Source organism: Dama dama, chromosome 18, assembly GCF_033118175.1.
Source record: "Dama dama isolate Ldn47 chromosome 18, ASM3311817v1, whole genome shotgun sequence".
NCBI classification, from domain to species: domain Eukaryota; kingdom Metazoa; phylum Chordata; class Mammalia; order Artiodactyla; family Cervidae; genus Dama; species Dama dama.
Window position 1 is genome coordinate 42,431,127 of NC_083698.1, and position 19,925 is coordinate 42,451,051.

The following is a 19,925-nucleotide window of genomic DNA, read 5'->3' on the forward strand; positions in this document are numbered from 1 at the left end:
TTAACTTTTCAATTAAATACTTACGGTGCTCCTTTGGAAGAATATGGGCAATAAAGACCAATGTTACCACCAGGATAGAAAAACCAATTGTCTTCTCTGGGCCCAAAATCAAAAGTATCCAGAAGCATCACAGGGTTGTTTAAATTATTTCCATCAATGATGAAGTCATCAACAATCCAGATTTCTTCTTTCTTACCTATGGCATTTTTGGAAGCAAGTTTTTCAAAGGTGAAAACTGGATGAACATTTTTGCTCAAAGGAAGAAAGGACAGAAGGAACTCAGTAACTATTGGTTTAAACATATGCCTTCTAGACAAAGAAGCACAAACTATACAATACTGTGTTATCAGATTAAAGTGTGGAAAAAATTACGCTTTCAATCCTTTTAAGTTGACACTGCATGAAAGAGCCTCACTAATTTCAGAAGACTGGTAAGGGTTTGCTTCCCTTCCTGTCACAGCAGTGCTATGGTACCATGGACCCTCCAGCAGCAAGCGTGGGCTTTGAGTCATGCTTTCATGGTTTAGGAGAATCTGTAACATGCCTGAATATATGAGCATGGATGGTCAGCCTGTGGATTTAGAAATGAGTTACACTAACTAGTCTATTTATGGAGCAACTCAGGATATTTTAGAGTCAACTCATGACTCAGAATCATGTTTCCTTTAGGCTTAAGGACCATGGCCATTACAACACTGGCTTGTTGTGCAGCTTTATTTCATTGTTAAAAACTACACAGAAGAAAACATTCTGTTATATGTTACTTTATTTTTCCCTTAATGCCTTTCAAAACATGTAAGTTTAGTTGGAGCTATATGGGAACATACAGAAAATTAGGAAAATCACTCTTTAGGTTGTCATAGAATTTGATTCAGCAACTCAGGTAGAGTGTTTAAGTAAGATATTTGCTGTTTTATTGCTAAGTCGTGTCCAACTCTTTTGTGACCCCATGGACTGTAGCCCCACCAGGCTCCTCTATCCATGGGATTTTCCAGGCAAAAATACTAGAATTGGTTGCCATTTCCTTCTCTAGAGGATCTTCCCAACCCAGGGATCAAACCCGGGTCTCCTGCATTGCAGGCAGATTCTTTACCACTGAGCCACCTGAGAAGCCATTACTGAGAAGATAAGATGGGCAAGCCCAGTGCTTTTGCAAAACACTGCTTGGATTGCACTGGAAACAAGATGATAAGACCACGGCAAGCAGAAACAACAAGGTTCCCCAAGGTTGCTTCTTCACTGATTCCTACTTTTAGTAGAATTCTTATAAAATATATAAAAGGATCTATAAATAGAAGCCTATAGAAACAACCTGATGATTTAAATGAAGTCACATGTGCCTTTCCCTCTCTAATCCTGTCACTGTTCTAATCCTAGTAGCTTTCTTCCCTTTTCTTGTTTTGGAAGCAGTTGGTGAAAGAAATGAAGAAAAATTGGTAAGCATTCCAAACATAATATGAAGACAACTATCCTCTGGATTGTAAAACTGGCGGCATTTTTGGACTCAGCGATTATATAAGATTATTTTTTCTGTTCACAATAAGTTACAATTACTTTATTTTTTGACTTACTGGTTATAAAGGAAACACTCAGGTTAAGTTTTAGAGATGGAAGTACATTTTTCTTATCCACTCTTGTGTTACCTTTGCAAAGAATTCGCTTAATATGATATCTCTGTGCTTACCTAGGCCATTAAAGGTACAATTTGGTAGAGTCTGGTCCTTTATAAAAAGCAGTTAATAGAAATACAGTAAGTAATAAAACATTACAAATCTGTAAAATTGTTTTCTATAAGCATCTGAAAATGCTGTTAAATTCTACATTCACTTTAACTTATCACTGAGTCAAGTGTATATGACAGAATATTTTATCTCAGGCACTATCTGCTTCTGTCGGTCCCTCTTTGTCACGGCATTTTGCTCTAACATTGTTCTGTCTCATTAACGAAGTGCTGCACTCAGAACTATGTATTCCTAAATGAATTCAGTAAAAAATGTAGTTACAACTGATGAGTACCTAATGGTAGAGCTGGATTATTTTTTAAAAAGCATAGCTCTATGACAGGATTTAGCTATATTTGCATAGGAGTCAAACACGAAGATAATATATAGTCAAGTATGAAGGTAGAGATATATAAAGCTAGATATTCCTTGAAACTCCTCAAAAGTGAAGCATGCAAAATGTGCTATCGACAGCAAAGTCACTTAGCTGACAAACCCTTCCTCCACACCTTAGGCGAAAGCATGTTAACATGCCACAATCAGTTTTGATAATAGGAGAACTTAAGCATTTTTACCATTATTATAAGGTTGCCAGAGTCTGAATCTTGTAGCGTTGGTTTGGGCAGTATAGGGCAAGGGAACATTAATGAAAAGTATGTTGGTAGTTTGAGGGAAGTAAAATTCATCCATCAGGTGCCAGGTGATTCCACCATTGATGGAGAATTGCAATAGAATAGAATGGGACCTCTCTGGGGTACCTAGAAAGAAGAAAACACAGGCATAAACACATTGTGATAAAAACAGGAATACTGTACAATCTTAGACTATTTTTTTTTTTTTTGCATCAATGCATAACCTGACTTGCATTCACATAGATGCTTTACAGTCCAAATTCTTCTGAGGCAAGTTGAGGTGATGATGGGTTGCAATTTCTGGATAAATAGATCTGAAAACACACACCAAATCGTGGATTTCTCACACAGTACTATCTCCCTCTTTTCCTCAATATGAACACATATCTTTCCATATTTCATTTAGGAAATATTAAAAATTTTTGATTCTATAGGCTTCACAGCTCTACAAAGGGTCATTTACATCTCAAGATATTATCAAAAATCTACTTGAAAATTCCTTATATCCAAATGACATTATTTGTCAGGAAAATTATTTAGTTAATATGAAAGGTCGGAATGACAGAGTTGGCTTTAGGGGTTTACATCTGTGAAAGAAAATCCCAAGTTTCCAAAAGCTAAATTTTTTAAATTTAAATTTCTTTCAGCTAGACATAAATGGTGAAAAAAAGATTCAGGGATGTGATGATAAATTTAACCAGCAGAGGACTAGTATGATTACTATTTCTATATGAAATCATTATAAAATAAGTAGTAATCTTACCCCGACATTAAAATGAATATATATTATAGAAGAACATTTGTGAACACTTATGCACTCAAATTTATGTTAGTTCTCCCATATAACAAAATTTATGGCCTAAAATCTGTTATTTCTTTGTGGAGGAGGAATCATATATGGGGAAATTTGCTTGAAGGGAAATAGTGAATTCATACCCATAGAAATGACTTACCCTTTGCTATAAATCGAAGTGAGAACTGGACATACATCGTGTTGGTACAGTCTAGATCTCTTGAAATGAGCATCCGTAGTCCTTCCTGCAAACAAAAAAAATACATGTTAAGCAATCTTACTTTATTTGTGAGAGTATTTTCCTTTGATTTTATACATCTAACTTATATTAGCTAAATAATAGATGCATAATGATCAAGAGACGGTACTTGGTCCAGTTTGGAAGGAAAAATTGATCATTTCCCCTTTTAATGGCCTTCATTCCCTATGCTTGAATAACATTTCATTGGCTCAACTCTAAGTCACACTTTGCTGTGACTTTTATAGAAAGCAGTGCAAAAATGATACTATTATATATCTGTAAACCTTTTTAAAAAACAGCGTCCTTTGATCACAGCATGTTGTGAGAGGAGTAAAGAGGAAACAGACGGAAAATGTGCCAGCTCCTGCTGGAAGCTAGAAGCTAATAGGTAACTTTTTCAGGGTTCCAAAGAGTCTTAGGAACTTACTCCTTTGCGTGCTCTGACAGCCCCGGGAGGCTCTCATTCAGGCTGACACAACACCCTCCAGTTGGTCAAGTTAAATAAGGCGTAACGAAGCAAGTCCCTAAGCCCAGGCTGGAAGCGCTCATGCAGAGAAGCCAAGGAAGGCGGAAAGTGATCACACTGGCTTTAGTAATTTTTCTGCTAATTAACTATTTCTGGTTGCCTGGGATTGACAGCTCCACAGCTTGTTTTCTCCATGTATGCAGGATTGCAGTGACAGCCCAGTAAAAGAGAATTTCGCTATGGAAATGTCCTAGGTACTAACAAGCCTTTCAGTTTCTCAAGTATGACTCTGAATGAAGTGGCTTTTTGGTGGTGTAGGGCTGGCCGATACTGAGTGGACACTGAACTGTCTACTGGCTTCTTAATTATCAGCTAACAGATACCAAGTGTAATGTAATGTAGAGGAAGCAAATTCTTCCTCTTCTTAATATTTATTTTGTAATACATTCTTTAATAGCTGAAAAATTTTAAATAAGACTAATTTTGTAATGGGCTTCCCTGTTACAGAGCAACCACATATTGAGTGCCCACGGCATGCTAGGTTCTAAAAGAACCACTTTACTCTTTTAAAACACCTTTCACTCATAAGTGAAACATATTCTTCTTGTTGCACATACGGAATTGGAAAATCTGAGAAGGTCAGTAACTTGCTCAAGATTGCAAAAGTGATGATAGTAGAATTCAAATTCAGATATGTCAGATTCTGAAACCTATCCTCCATCCTTTATAAAATATCAGTGTTTTGTTTATTAAATCATCTTTTGGTTTGGGGAGAGATATCTAGATAATGCTAAATTTAGAATTTGAGAATTATTTGATATCATAATGAAAAAGCAACTGCATTTATACAAAGCATATATTCAAACTTCCAGGATTGAAGGTGGTTGTATAAAAGCCTTATATTTCCAGTCTTATTTTTCTTTTATCTTAATAATCCACTGCCCTGCTCAGTCCACAATGCTTGGTCACTGCCTATCCTCCACGTCTTGATGTCTTTACCCTTTCCCTCATACACTTATCAGCTTAAGGCCTTGGATGTTTTCATAGCTTGGCGCCATATAGAGGTTAAGGTCATGGGAAAAGGTCACTTCATCTTACAATGAAAAAGCTTTGAGGTGGGTAGTTAACAGATCCAGTTCATAAATATCCCTTGACAACACCAAGATAAAGGAATATGATTACTCTTCACCCTTGATTATAGAATGTGAGTATAAACTTGCTCCCATGGGCCAATATAAGTCAGGCATTAAAGGACACATTTCATAGTGTATCTTGTAGGAGCAATTTTGTTGAAAGTCAGCATGATCTCAAATACAAAAGCATCTTTCTTTCACATTTTAAATTTTATTTACAGTTAAGTACTTGATATGGAATATTGCCCAATGGAACTGTATTGCCCTGCTTCTACATATATTCTAGCTCATACAGATGCTTTTTTTCTGATCCTCTTCCAGGTTCGGTAATCCATTTGCACTAAATGCAAAGCTATTTTAATAGCAGATAGCACTCCTGAATCTATAAACATTGAAAAGAAACTATCATTTCCTTTTTCACAAAAGAATGCCTTTCTAGGTCAAACTACAACCTACTGAATGGCATTTTTGAGCCCTCTTTGCATCCTGCAGGACTGATAGATAGCCTATGTCCAACACACATAACGCTTGGCTGCCCTTGCATTTGGATGGCTAAAGAAAAAATACTTTTTTTTAAGAGAAAATACTTAATCCTAATATAAAAGACTATATGTTTCCCTTGTTCATAGGATCTAGAAACCAGGTTAATTTACTGCTTAAAATTTTATCAGGTAAAGATATTTGAATCACAGGATTTATCTTTTGTGGTCTTGTCAATTGCTTCAAATAGATAGTGGTAATAAGAGCTAAAGCCTCAGACAAGAATTAAAATGCACACAATCAAAACAGCAGTCTCTACCCTGAAATGTCCTACCTCAGTTTCTTCAGTCACTTACTGCTCTCAGGGACTTGTGAATCTCCCTGACCCCTAAAGTCTTTTTCTATCTCATCTAAAAACTTGAGAAGAATTCTGGACTCAAACAAGAATGATAGCCAGCATCTGTTAACTATAATTGAAAAAGTTCCAGGGTGTCTAATTTTCTAAGTGTTAGGTGTTAATCATTAAGGTTGTACAGAGACCATGCGGATTTTTGTTAAAGATTTCATTTGCACACCTAGATTAGCCAACTGCCCCAGCTGAGAGGGGCAGGATGTGGCACGTAGTCACATACGAAGATGTGCCAGCTCAGCACAGTTTCACATAATTGCTTAATAACCCTCCAACCAACATTTAGGTTGAAATACAAAAAATACACTAATGATTTAACTTGACTTAAATGTTTGGTTTTCTTAGAGTCACCAAATGTTTGTATTGGCAGGAGGAAAAGAAAGAAAATGGAAGGAAAAAGCAAAGATCTTCCATAAAGTCATTTAGAAAAATATTTCAAGTTAAATATCTGAAAACACACAAAATGTTACATTCTAGAAGTCAAGATTCTAGAAATAGTGTATATATAATTTTTACATATGTAATTCCAGCAGAATGTAAGGAAGGTCTGATTACCAAAGCAAGGGAGGAGTTTAATGCCCAAGTGATCATAAAAAATGATCTCAGTGAATGTAAGAGGAAACATGATATGTGTTAGAAGACAGTAACAGTTTATACAATAATATATCATCTGAACAAAAATGCATTGGTGTGGAGCGTTGAGAAAAGACAGGAATTTCAGTGCTAGTGAAGAATCTTATCTGACCCCTTTAAAAATGAGCGATGTTCCAGACTTGATGGTTTCACCATTCAGATTCCCCCTCTCTGCACCATACACTTCAGGCCAAAGGTCAGGATGTAAATTCCCATTGAAATCATCTTTAAGAATCGAGGGTAGAGGAATGATAGGAACACAGTAGGCTCCACCAAAGCCCCGGTCACACCTAAGGAAAAAAATGAGTGGAGAAAAGGCATTGTACGTCATGAGATCAACATACTATCTTTCTTTTTGCATTACAAAGAAAGAAACTGCCAGTTTCATTAACTTACACACAGCGTCCAGCATCACAAATCCCTCGTCCTGAGCACATCCAAGGACACCCTGAAGCCAGCACAACATTATCAACAGCCCAGGAGTCAGCCCCCACAGTGTAGTTGGCCTGGATCCATCTGAACCGGGTCCTGGGAGATCTAAGAAAAACAAAACAAAATAGAAAGTAAACAAATCGTACTTGGTTTGAGTGGCAACCTTCAAAAACAAAACATTTAATTCTTTCATTTTAAAAGCGTCTTCCTCAGGGTTCCAGTTTTCTCTTATTCGACACAGTTTGTTTTGTACCAAATTTTGGATGTTGTTTACTCTTGACCCAAAAACAGGAGAGTAGAAAACATACTTTAAAAATATTTCACCATTTCTTTCATATAAGAGCCTCTGAACACATGTGACTTGGAAAAGTTAGTTTGAACTATCAACTTATTCTGTGTTTTAACTCTATGCAGAATGTTAGTTTTTGCTTTCAGGCTTTTACAACTTTTCAGTACTGGAAAAGAGACTGAGGATGATGAACATGAGGATAAGTTGGAATCTTACAAAGTTCTTGCCATGAGGTCTCTGTCCTACTGTCCCTAAGGTTTCTGAGGTAGTAAATGGAAGCCTCATCTAACTTCTGCCTCTATTTTGGTTTCTGAGGACCTGGTTCCCATAAAGGTGAGGACTAGAATGATGTGCTGCACCCCCATGTTTTTTTTTTTTTATTATATCTGCAATCTGTTAACTGGGATATACTGTCAGAAGACCACTTTATTCAGAAATATGTACAGCCTTACCAAACAGCAGTAGCAGTCTCTCATTTAGGAACAGATTGCACAGCAGAAATGTGTTAGTTATTTGGAATGTAAAACACAGTTGACTTGAAGTGGAATTTCAATAGTAACATTTCAAGTGCTATTGTTTTCCCCACACAAGTCCTCCTTCAATGCAACACAGCTGCCAGCGTGGTGGCTCTGAAACGGAAATCTAATCATGTCATCACTCAGTTTAACACACTTTAAATGGTTCCCCTGCACATGCCAAACTGCTAATATGAAATACATGCCCCCTTCATCATCTGCCCTCTTCTCTTGCCTCATCTTTGCCTATTTCTTCACAATTGTACTCTAATAGCATCGAGTCCTTGAGTTTTCCCATCAACTCATATTTCTTCTGGTCTCTGGGATTTTTTTTGGCTTACAAGAGCACATATGACCTCCCGCAAGCTCTCTTCACTCAGATAAGCTCTATTCACTAATGCAGACTCAACTCAGACATCAGTTCCTGCAGAAAGCTCCATTCGATCTCCCCGAACTGAGTTGGGTAGTATCCCCCTTTGTTTCAATAATATCCCTGGGTTTTGTCACTGTTAGCATTTTATAGCATAAATAACTGTTTAGATACCTGTTATCCTAAATCATATATTTGGATCCAGGCATCATCTTATTCATTTTGTACCAGAGATCTAACACATAATGTTGTTTAGTAGCTAAGTTGTGTCTGACTCTTTTGTGGCCCCATGGACTGTAGCCTGCCAGGGTCCTCTGTCCATGGGATTTTCCAAGCAAGAATACTGAAGTGGGTTGCCATTTCCTTCTCCAGGGGATCTTCCCGACCCAGGGATTGAACCCATGTCTCTTGTGTCTCTTGCATTGCAGGCAGAGATATTCAATAAATGTTTGTTGAATAAAAATAGAGTGAATAAATGAGCTACAAGTGAGCATTCTTTAAAGCTCTGGGGTCCATAGGAAACTGTTTTAGGTTAAATACTAAAACACATTGATTTCCGGTGTTTTTTTTTCCTGCTACTTGTTTGCACATCTCTGAATCAAAATGGAACCAGGAAAATGGAAACCACTCTACGTGTTTAACGGAGAGAATTTACAAAGTACTAGATGCATAGTGAGTGGCAGCATCAGTGAGGAAATAAGAGTTTAGGAAAGTCAGGAAGCCACTGCAAGTCCAAAGATGGAGAGATACAGGAGGAGGTGCTGCTAGTGCCAGGGGCCAGTGTCACCCTGAGAGACACCGTGGTGCAGCTGGAGCTGCTGAACTTGGCCAAGATGTACTTGAGATAGAGAGGGAGGGGGAGGAATACCCTGGTTTAACTTTGTTTCCACCTTCCACTTTCTTGCCATTATCTGTTACTCCCTAAACCTACCAGGAAGCCAGAAAACACATGCAGCTGGCAAATGCAGCTTGCAGAGGCCAATGTGCCTACAATTCAGAGCAGGGCAGTGGAAGGAAGATGTAGGGATCTGGGGAGAGCAGCCCCAGGATGGCACAAACTCTCTCACCCACCACAGTAACATTAGTTCCTAGAAAGATCCTTCACTATCCAACACCTAAACCACAGAAGTGGGAACCTGCTGTAAGCCCTAACATAAGGTAGGGCTGAATGTAATCTGAGATCCTACGGAGGGGAATAAAGATGTAAAATGATATGAGCATTTCAAAAGAATGAACCTTTTACTCTTATTGTGGTGTGGAGATTAAAAGAGAAAGCCAGTAACAACTAAGGACACTCTTCTACATCTAATGATTTTACAAACTGCTTCATGTGGCTAAGTATCACTCTGGTTATTGGGCAGATGTTTATTTTTACAATAATTTAAAACCTGAATCTGTTGGGCAGCCTTCAGGTTGCTGAAGAAGCAGAAAAGTTCACCCTCATAAAACTCCTGGAACTCCTAACCGTATTTAAAAGTTATTACCCAACCACCTAGAACTTTCTCTCCCCACTGGTATGTTCCATGCATAATTCTCATGAAAGAGTAATAGAATTTCCAAGTGGCATCACAATTATTTTCCAATTAGGTGACAGAAACCTGAAGTTCTGACATGTAGCCAAATGACAATTCTCACATGGTGGAGAGTGGAAGGTAGACAGTGATCCGCTTCCAATTCTGGAATCTCTCGGAGGTGTAAATTGAACTTTCTGTGTAGTGCAGACAGCCAATGGTTGGAGGAACACATTCTTCAGTGACAAGATGCCAGTCCCTGCCATTGTTCAGAGAATACTGGAGCTGTACACTGTGGGAGTCGCTGAAGGGCTTGCTACAGCCCATGCTCATTTCAAACTGCAAGAAAGTTGATGCTGACACATGGAAGTCCCAGGTCTCAGCGTAACGAGGTTTTCCTACGAAAAAGGAAAAGTTTAATGGTAGCACATAATTGTGCTCTCTCTCTTATTTGGTGTTTCTGCTTGTCATGCTTTCAGTAGTAAACAAAAATCATATCTTATCTATAGCGTCTCACATGTGCTTTGACTTTTCATCTCACACTGACTGTTTTTATCTAGTTAGCACAGACTCAGAAATATGGACGGCTGCTAACTTGAAAAGCCTTACCACCTTGAGACAGGCTAACAGAGAGTCTGCAAATTCTAATTCTGCAAATTATAAAACACAGGAATGTTCTCAGACAGATATTTTGCCTCACTTTTAAGAAACATTGGTCATATTATGCATGACATGAAAGACAGTCCCTGCAAAAACTGTCATTGGGTTCACCAAGTCACACTAGAAGACAAAACAACGTGCTATTTCCAACTGCCTCCTTCAGCACAGGCAGTTATGCACATGGTTTGGCATTAGAGAATCTCCTCTTGGGCTTTAGTTAATTTAGTCCTCTAGTTAATTAAATATTCTCCCCTTATCAAGTGAAAATGTATACCTATGTTTTCAGTGAATATCAGAGCAGTATCCATAGAGAGACAGTCAATATCAACTTGACCTCCTTGGATTCGATACCAGTTGGCTTGCAGATCTAAAGATCCATCAAATTTATCCTGAAACCCAGTTTGAGAGCTGTCATTCATTCCTATAAGGACATCATCCAAGGCCCACTGGGCTGAATGCTTCCCTGAAATCAGATGAATAAAAGCAGTTACAGGAGGTTCATTATATAGCAATATGAATATCTTTATGACTGCAGTTTTAAATCAAATTATCTAGAAACTGACAGCAAATTAAAAAACACACAATACAAAGTGGCTTTAACCGGATAATCTAAATGCTACCAGGAAAGTCGGGGTGAGCAGTAACTTGCCATGTTGGGGCTGCCACCATCGAAAAGCTGTAGCAGGTGTCTTTGCCTCTCGTGGAAGGTCGATGGAAATGATCTGTGGTTCCAGAAATGACATGAAGTCCAGCTCTCGAAGCAAATGCCAGAGTATCCCATTGTCATTTGAATACTGAACAACAAGCCCTGTGTTAAAAGACATAAATCTAGTTACTTGGACAGTTTTCCTAGAGGCAAAAAAGGCAAGAAACAGTATTATTTTAAGTGGCAAGACTGTACTAGAAACTTCAAATTGCATCTCATAGAATGAGGGCACATTTGTCTAACTTCCAAGGAATGAATTAGTAGACCTGAAGGCGCATCAATTTCTTGACAGTTTCTGATGCACCAACTCCTAGGAAATGGGGAAAAAATACATAAGCTCTTTTAAAGACCACTCAGCTTTGTATGAGCAATGAGGAGGTTGGTAAGGGGGACATAAAATGCACTTCAGATTATGTATTTGAATTTTAGATTCTGTCCTGAACAGTACAAAGTCTCATATCATTATTATATACTCAGAAGGAATATCTCAATCTCTCAGCACAAAATCAAGAAGGGCTCTTTGCCGCTGATGCACCAGATAGGAAGCACAGGTCAATCTGAAATTCTCTTAAGCAGAAGGATACTTTTACAGGCATTTCATACTCTGTCAGACCTTGGTCAATGAAGACTGATAAAGACAAATTACTACATAGCAAAGCAGAAGAACTCACTCCGCTCTGTCGTTACTCTGACCTTCCTCTCTCGTTTCACCTTCTCCCCTTCATGTTTCTTTTCTGTCCCATCTCCCTCTGCTGATCACCAGAGAAGTGTGATTTAGGGAATACACATGAAAGTTTAAGATACTTCATGTGCGATTCCTCCTACCTCTCCCAGGAACATTTTTTATTTTAAAAGAGGACACAGGGGAAGGGTAATATTGAATGCAAAGGAAAAAACTGCTAATGATGAAATGGTAGGAGTCAACAGAATATATATATACATATAATATAAATATCACTAGCAAATAATTAAAAATATATATATTCTATTTGATGGGAAGGGCAGAGGGCTTTCTTGGCATCTATATTATTGCCTATTCCATAACTGTTCCTAAGACTGGCACTGTATATTCAAAATTATCACTGGGGATACTGAAGTGCTAGCTGAACATTCACATAAATTATGTCTAGTAAATTTGTATTTGTTATGTTAATTTTATTATAGCTCAATCTTTCTAGTAGTAGTAGTAGTGAAAGCCGTTCAGTTGTGTCCAATTCTTTGTGACCCCATGGACTGTAACCTGCCAGGCTCCTCTGTCCATGGAATTCTCCATGCAAAATACTGGGGTGGGTTGCCATTTCCTGCTCCAGGGGATCTTCCCAACCCAGGAAATGAACCAGGATCTCCTGCATTGTAGGCAGATTCTTTACCATCTGAGCTACAATGCCATGTTCCCTCAATCTTTCTGGAAAAATAATCCAGGGTTCATATAATATCTTTTTAGTTTTCTCATTATTAACTAAGCAGAATATTTCAATCTCTGTGTTGTACTGCATAGCAAAGAGTTTAGTAAAATTGTTTCAAGAAATAATATGATAAAATATAGAACTAAAAGAATGCCTTTTAAGGTTAATTGATATTACATGGAATTATTGTCACTACATCTGACAAGGGGTGATGTCAGGGATAATAACATCTAACATGCAGAAGAAATCTCAAGAGAATTAATGTTACTATATTTAAAATAGAAGAAATCATTGTGTTTGATGAGAGAATAAAAACAGCTCAAAGAAGAGTAACTCTGTGGGGAGAACTATGTTGTGTATGGGTGTAGACATGGGCAGCTGGAGCTTCAGTGGGTGGAAGTCAGACTCATGTGTTGCAGAAGGGACAGAACCACATCAAAGTTCCTGAAGAAAATTGAAGGGAGGCTATTTCTCATCTTTATTCTAATCAAGGTGAGGAGTGTCTGACAAAACTCCAGTCTCCAACCCTTGTTGCTTGCTCAAAATATAGTTTTCTTGTGGACATTAATTTGTTTGATATGGTTGATACTTGTAACATGAGAGAGAGCAAATGAGAATGAATAAATAATTTAGATAGTTATCTCAGAAGACCTATTTGGAAAGTAGATATGGTACCAAAACTAAGGCATCATTAGACTAAAATCTCACTGGTGGCCCTTTAGCACCTTCTACTCAAAGTCTGGTCCAAGGATCAGCACCTGCATCATCTGGGAACAGGTTCCACCTGTGAAGTTTTCTAAACCATCTCCACAAACTGTTTGACACTCCTCCCATCAAAAAGTGAAGCTTAATTCTCCTCTTTTTCAGAGTGGCTAGACCTAGTAACTTGCTACTGTTATACAGAGTATGGTAGAAGAGACATTGGGTGACTTCTGAGATGAGGCCGTAACAGGCATCTGCACTCTCTTCCCTCTCTCTCTCCCCCTGGAAGGACACACAAAGAGCCTGTGGACAAGTTCACTGACAGAAACTGGCCTCTTGCCAATAGCCAGATAAGTGAGCATCTTGGAAAGAGAACCTCCAGCCCTGGTTGGTTCTTCAGATGAATGCACTTTTGGCTTTTACTTTGTGTGCAACCTCAGGAGAGGTCCTGTGCCAGAACCTGAATTCCTAACTCACAGAAACTAGAAGATAACAGACGTTGCCTTAGGCCACTCAGTTGGGAATAATTTGTTATGCAGCATACCACCCCAGTCCTATTGAAAAAGAATCTGCATTTTAAAACCTCCCAAAGGATTCTAACAGAAGCAGAAGATATTAAGGAGAGATGGCAAGAATACACAGAACTATACAAAAAAGATCTTCACAACCCAGATAATCACGATGATGTGATCACTCACCTAGAGCCAGACATCCTGGAATGTGAAGTCAAGTGGGCTTTAGGAAGCATCATTATGAACAAAGCTAGTAGAGGTGATGGAATTCCAGTTGAGCTATTTCAAATCCTAAAATATGATACTGTGAAAGTGCTGTATTCAATATGCCAGCATATCTGGAAAACTTAGCAGTGGCCACAGGACTGGAAAAGTTCAGTTTTCATTCCAATCCCAAAGAAAGGCAATGCCAAAGAATGCTCAAACTATCATGCAATTGCACTCATCTCACACGCTAGTAAAGTAATGCTCAAAATTACGCAGAGTAATGCCAGACTTCAACAGTATGTGAACTGTGAACTTCCAGATGTCGAAACTGGATTTATAAAAGGCAGAGGAACCAGATCAAATTGTCAATATCTGTTGGATCATCAAAAAAGCAAGAGAGTTACAGAAAAATATCTACTTCTGCTTTATTGACTACACCAAAGCCTTTGACTGTGTGTATCTCAACAAACTGTGGAAAATTTTTAAAGAAATGGGAACACCAGACTCCCTGACCTGCCTCTTGAGAAATCTGTATGCAGGTCAAGAAGCAACAGTTAGAACTGGACATGGAACAACAGACTCGTTCCACATAGGAAAAGGAGTACGTCAAGGCCATATATTGTCACCCTGCTTATTTAACTTATGCAGAGTACATCATGAGAAATGCTGGACTGGATGAAGCACAAGCTGGAATCAAGATTGCTGGGAGAAATATCAATAACCTCAGATACGCAGATAACATCACCCTTATGACAGAAAAGCGAAGAACTAAAGAGCCTCTTGATGAAAGTGAAAGAGGAGAGTGAAAAAGTTGGCTTAAAACTCAACATTCAGAAAACTAAGATCATGGCATCTGGTCTCATACTTTCATGGCATCTGGTCCCATACTTCATGGCAAATAGATGGGGAAACAGTGGAAACAGTGACAGACCTTATTTTTTTGGGCTCAAAAATCACTGTAGATGGTGACTGCAGCCATGAAATTAAAAGACACTTGCTCCTTGGAAGAAAAGTTATGACCAACCTAGACAGCATATTAAAAAGCACAGACATTACTTTGCCAACAAAGGCCCATCTAGTCAAGAATATGGATTTTCCTGTAGTCATGTATGGATGTGAGAGTTGGACTATAAAGAAAGCTGAGCATGGAAGAATTGATGCTTTTGAACTGTGGTGTTGGAGAAGACTCTTGAGAGTCCCTTGGACTGCAAGGAGATCCAACCAGTCCATCCTAAAGGAAATCAGTCCTGAATATTCATTGGAAGGACTGATGCTGAAACTCCAATACTTTGGCCACCTGATGTGAAGAACTGGCTCATTTGAAAAGACCCTCATGCTGGGAAAGACTGAAGGTGGGAGGAAAAGGGGATGACAGAGGATGAGATGGTTGGATGGCATCATCAACTCAGTGGACATGAGTTTGAGTAAACTCCCGTAGTTGGTGATTGACAGGGAGGCCTGGCATGCTGCAGTCCATGGTGTCGCGAAGAGTTGGACACGACTGAGCAACTGAACTCAACTGAACTGAAAGGATTCAGATGTACATGAGAATATGAGAATTATGGCTCAAGTGGTCCCTGCTACAGTTGGTTTTTGCCTGCTGCCTTTCTCCACATTGCCTTTTTCAGGACTGTCACATACACCTGCAGGCAACTAACTGCAAGATCTGCAGAGAGGAGGCCCCCAATTCTTCAGGTCAATGGAATGCCTCTCAGGTAAGTAAGAATGAATGGAGAAATGCAAAAAAGGGAAACAGCAGTATCTCTATCTATCTATATATCTATTTTTTTTTATCAATCTCTGGGCCTCTTTTTCTTGGGCTCCAAAATCACTGCAGATGGTGACTGTAACCATGAAATGAAAAAATGCTTGCTTCTTGGAAGAAAAGCTATGACCAACCTAGACAGCCTATTAAAAAGCAGACACTTCACTTTGCTGACAAAGGTCCATCTAGTCAAAGCTATGGTTTTTACAATAGTCATGTATGGATGTGAGAGTTGGACCATAAAGAAGGTTGAGCACTGAAGGAATTAATGCTTTTGAACTGTGGTGTTGGAGAAGACTCTTGAGAGTCCCTTGGACTGCAAGGAGAGGGAGAGAGAGTCCCTTGGACTGCAAGGAGATCAAACCAGTCCACCCTAAAGGAAATCAACCCTGAGTATTCATTGGAAGGACTCTTGCTAAAGCTGAAACTCCAATACTTTGGCCACCTGATGTAAAGTACTGACTTATTAGAAAATACTCTGATGCTGGGAAAGAGTGAAGGCAGGAAGAGGAGGGGATGACAGAGGACGAGATGGTTGGATGGCATCACTGACCCAATGGACATAAGTGAGCAAGCTCTGGGAGTTGGTGATGAACAGGGAAGCCTGGTGTGCTGCAGTCCATGTGGTCGCAAACAGTCAGACATGACTGAATGACTGAGCTGAACTGATCCTCTTTACCTGTGTCATCTAAACACTGTCCATCGGAATAAACCAAGTCATTTCAGCTCAACTACCAAATATTTAAGAAACATAAAACATTCCCCTTTTAAAATGACAACTCCATACTCATTCTTCCCAGTCTTACTGAAAATAGCCTAATTTTGATTTTAATTCCAAATATGTAAATTGAGGCTTCAGCTTGAGTATGCAGAAAATCTTTACTTTTATCACTGGAAGAGATTTGTTCAAGGATTTAGGCAGATTTACATTTTAACAACCAGTTTTCAATAAAAGGCTGAGAAATGCCTGTGGGATGTAAATTACACAGGCAGCAGTGAGTTCAAGAAAACGGCTCAGGGTTGTGGAGAATAAGTTGTGTTCCTAAAGGGAATAAGTCCCAGAAGGCAGACAAGAGCATTTGCAATCAGAGGTTACAGCAGAGGACAGCCTCAGGTCAGTAAGTGGATGCTTCCCATTATACTCTGGTCAGAGTTTCTTTTTTTCCCTCATATACAAATAGGGGTATGGATTTGTAATTTTCACAAGAATCATGCACATACGCACATGCACATAGTTGCTTCATGTTCCAACCACGAACTACTTTTAAATAGCAATTTTATCACAAAATTTAAAGAAAACATTCAGGAGCTCCACCTCTTCAGTCAGTAAGCAAGATCCTGGGACAGAACTCCATCTACCTTTGCATCCCTCAAAGCTCCTGTTTCCATGTGGATGGAGAATGTGCTCTAGAGATACTCTTGTTTTGAACTACATATTGTTTCTGTAGGGTGATCCTATAAAAATTTAAATCAGGTTATATCACTGCTTGACCTAAAAGTCTTCAGTTGTTTCTAATACAGTGGATTCCAATCCCACCTCTGTTCCATGGCCAGCAAGGCTCTGCGTGACCCGGATCTGTCCCTCTCCTCCTTCTCCCCAGCATTCCTAAACCTTAATGAGCCCCAGGCCATCTGGCCTTCTTTCTGTTCCTCCAACACCACAACTCTTTTCCACCTCATGGCCTTTGCTGTTTCTTCGGACTGGAAAACTTGCCTTAAGCTCTTTCTGTTTGGGCTTTTTTCACCATTAGTGTGTGTGCTCAGTTGTGTCTTAACTATTTGCGATCCTATGGACTGCAGCCCGTCATGGGAACTGAACTGGACTGCAGCCCACCAGGTTCCTCTGTCCATGGGACTTCCCAGACAAGAATACTGAGGGGGTTGCCATTTGCTCCTCCAGGGGGTCTTCCCAGCCCAGGAATGGAGCCAGTCTCCTGCATTGCCTGCATTGCTGGCAGTTTCTTTACTGCTGAGCTACCGGGGAAGCCTTTTCCTGGTGGCTCAGATAGTAAAGAATCTGCCTGCAATGGAGGAGACCCAGGTTCAATCCCCAGGTTAGGAAGGACCCTTAAAGAAGGGAATGACTACCCACTCCAGTATTCTGGCCTGGGAAATCCCATGGAAAGAGGAGCCTGGTGGGCTACCGTCCCTGGGGTCGCAAAGAGTCGGACACTACTGAGCAACTAACACTTTCCCCTTTAGATTTCAATTTAAATGTCACTTTCTCAGTAAGTCCACTCCCAGATCACTCTATTGAAATCAGCATCTTTCCCAGCGTAAGTTTACTTTCCATCTCATCAGCTTATTTATTTCTATCTAGCCCATCAATCTAACATCCTGCTCATTTCTTTTACTCTTGATGTTCTGACTCCTCTTACTACAATGTAAGTTCTCTTAAGGGTTCTCTTAAGTTCACTTCTGTCTGCTGTGCTCATTACTGCCACACTGGTTCTTCGCATCCTGCTACATGGGAGTTTGCATTTCTTGTCCCCTTTATCACATGTGCTCTTTCCTTCCGCCACATGGCTGGCAACACCCAGAAGCTACCTAGCAGCTGCTTCATTATCCTCGGTGCTGGATGAGAACCTCAGATGACCCATGAGGAAAATGCAGCACAGAGGACAAATCTTATGTTTCAACCCACAGAGACTGAGAGTTGTCTGTCACTGTAGCATAACCTAGCTCATCAAGACTGATGCATCTGTCTTTTGGTGACACTGTATAGAACAGTGCCTAGCTTAGAGCAGATTCTTAATAAATGCTTGTCAAAGAGACCAGGAGATACAAAATAGCCTATACAAGTTTCTAGACTGCTGATTCAATGAATAGATGATCTGGATAATTCCTAGACTAACAGTACTGAGATACTTAGGAAAAGTCAAGGAAGCTTTCAGTTACTGATGATAAGGCCAAGGACATTTAGAACTGATGAACAGAGCTATCGGTAGCTCTACTGACTAACAGGCACTGTAGTGTTTAAGCCAATAAGTTTTACATAGTCATGCCCGAGATAATAACAAACTTGAAAGCTGCAAAATTCTTCACATGATTTTCATGAAATCAAAGTTTGGAGGAGGATCCATCTGAGAAGCTTATGAATTTTGTGCCAGGAACCAACTCACAGGTAGGATCCCTTAAGGAATCCTATGATATCTGTATAGCAACTAAAGGCCAACTATGTATACTTGAAGTGTTTTGCATTTCTTTCAGCACTGAATCATGGAGGCAGAAGATGGTGTGGATGTCTGAGAGAATAGGGTTCTGGGGAAGGAGAGCGGCATAGGCTCTAGTGGTCTGAATCTCTGCTCGTCCACTTACTGACAGCGTGATCTTGAGTTAATTATTTGTCCTCCCTGGGCTCCAACATCTACATCTGTAAAACAGGATAAATTACAGTACCTATGGCAAAGGGGTATGGTGAGGATTAAGTGCATTAACAGATAGAACACCTGGAACAGTGCCTTGCATATGTAACTGCTCAGTAAAAATTCATATTTATTATTACTCACAACTGCTCCTTCTACCAAAGGATTTGTTTACGGGCAGGAAGCAGTGTATGATCTGCAATCAGTAATATCCTATGCAAAGAAATTCCTAGTCCCCTACAGTGCTGACTGTAAAAGTCTCTGCAATTTTGTTTTCTCCTTGTGTAAAGTTATAAAGGAATGTGTGTGTGTGCTATGTAGCTTTAGCCATGTCTGATTCTTTACGAGTCTATGGACTGTACCCTGCCAGGATCCTCTGTTCATGGGATTCTCCAGGCAAGAATACCAGAGTGGGTTGCCACGTCCTCCTCCAGGGGATCTTCCTGACTCAGGGGTTGAACCAACACCTCTTACGTCTCCTGTATTGGCAGGCGGGTTCTTTACCATTAGTGCCACCTGGGAACTCCTATAAAGGAATAGGTTTCCCTAAAACAAATATGTTTCTAGGCTTAAGGATCTGGATGAAGAAACTTAGAGACCAAGGCTCTCTGCAGTTAGCCATTTAGTGATGGAGAGGAGAAGGAATGATTTTGGGTAGTGTATCCATTTACAAAGAATGTTCAAACTACTGCACAATTGTACTCATTTCACATGCTAGTAAAGTAAAATTCTCCAAGCTAGGGTTCAACAATATGTGAACTGAGAACTTCCAGATGTTCAAACTAGATTTAGAAAAGGCAGAGGAACCAGAGATCAAATTGCCAGCATCCACTGGATCATTGAAAAAGCAAGAGAATTCCAGAAAAACATCTACTTCTGCTTCATTGACTACGCTAAAGCCTTTGACTGTGTGGATCACAACAAAATGTGGAAAATTCTTCAAGCGATGGGAATACCAGACCAGGTTACATACCTCC

General features: G+C 39.6%; 1 protein-coding gene across 1 annotated transcript in view; it reads right to left on the reverse strand.

Annotated features, from left to right (window-relative positions):
- The window catches only part of RELN (reelin), a 536,272-nt gene that overhangs the window by 77,653 nt on the left and 438,694 nt on the right, over nt 1–19,925 (reverse strand). The window contains exons 32-39 of the mRNA XM_061165186.1: nt 10,935–11,093; nt 10,560–10,748; nt 9,750–10,023; nt 6,905–7,045; nt 6,621–6,798; nt 3,307–3,391; nt 2,297–2,479; nt 25–196 (exon numbers count right to left, since the gene is read on the reverse strand). Coding sequence (XP_061021169.1) covers nt 25–196; nt 2,297–2,479; nt 3,307–3,391; nt 6,621–6,798; nt 6,905–7,045; nt 9,750–10,023; nt 10,560–10,748; nt 10,935–11,093 — 1,381 coding nt within the window. The remainder of the gene's footprint in view (nt 1–24; nt 197–2,296; nt 2,480–3,306; nt 3,392–6,620; nt 6,799–6,904; nt 7,046–9,749; nt 10,024–10,559; nt 10,749–10,934; nt 11,094–19,925) is intronic.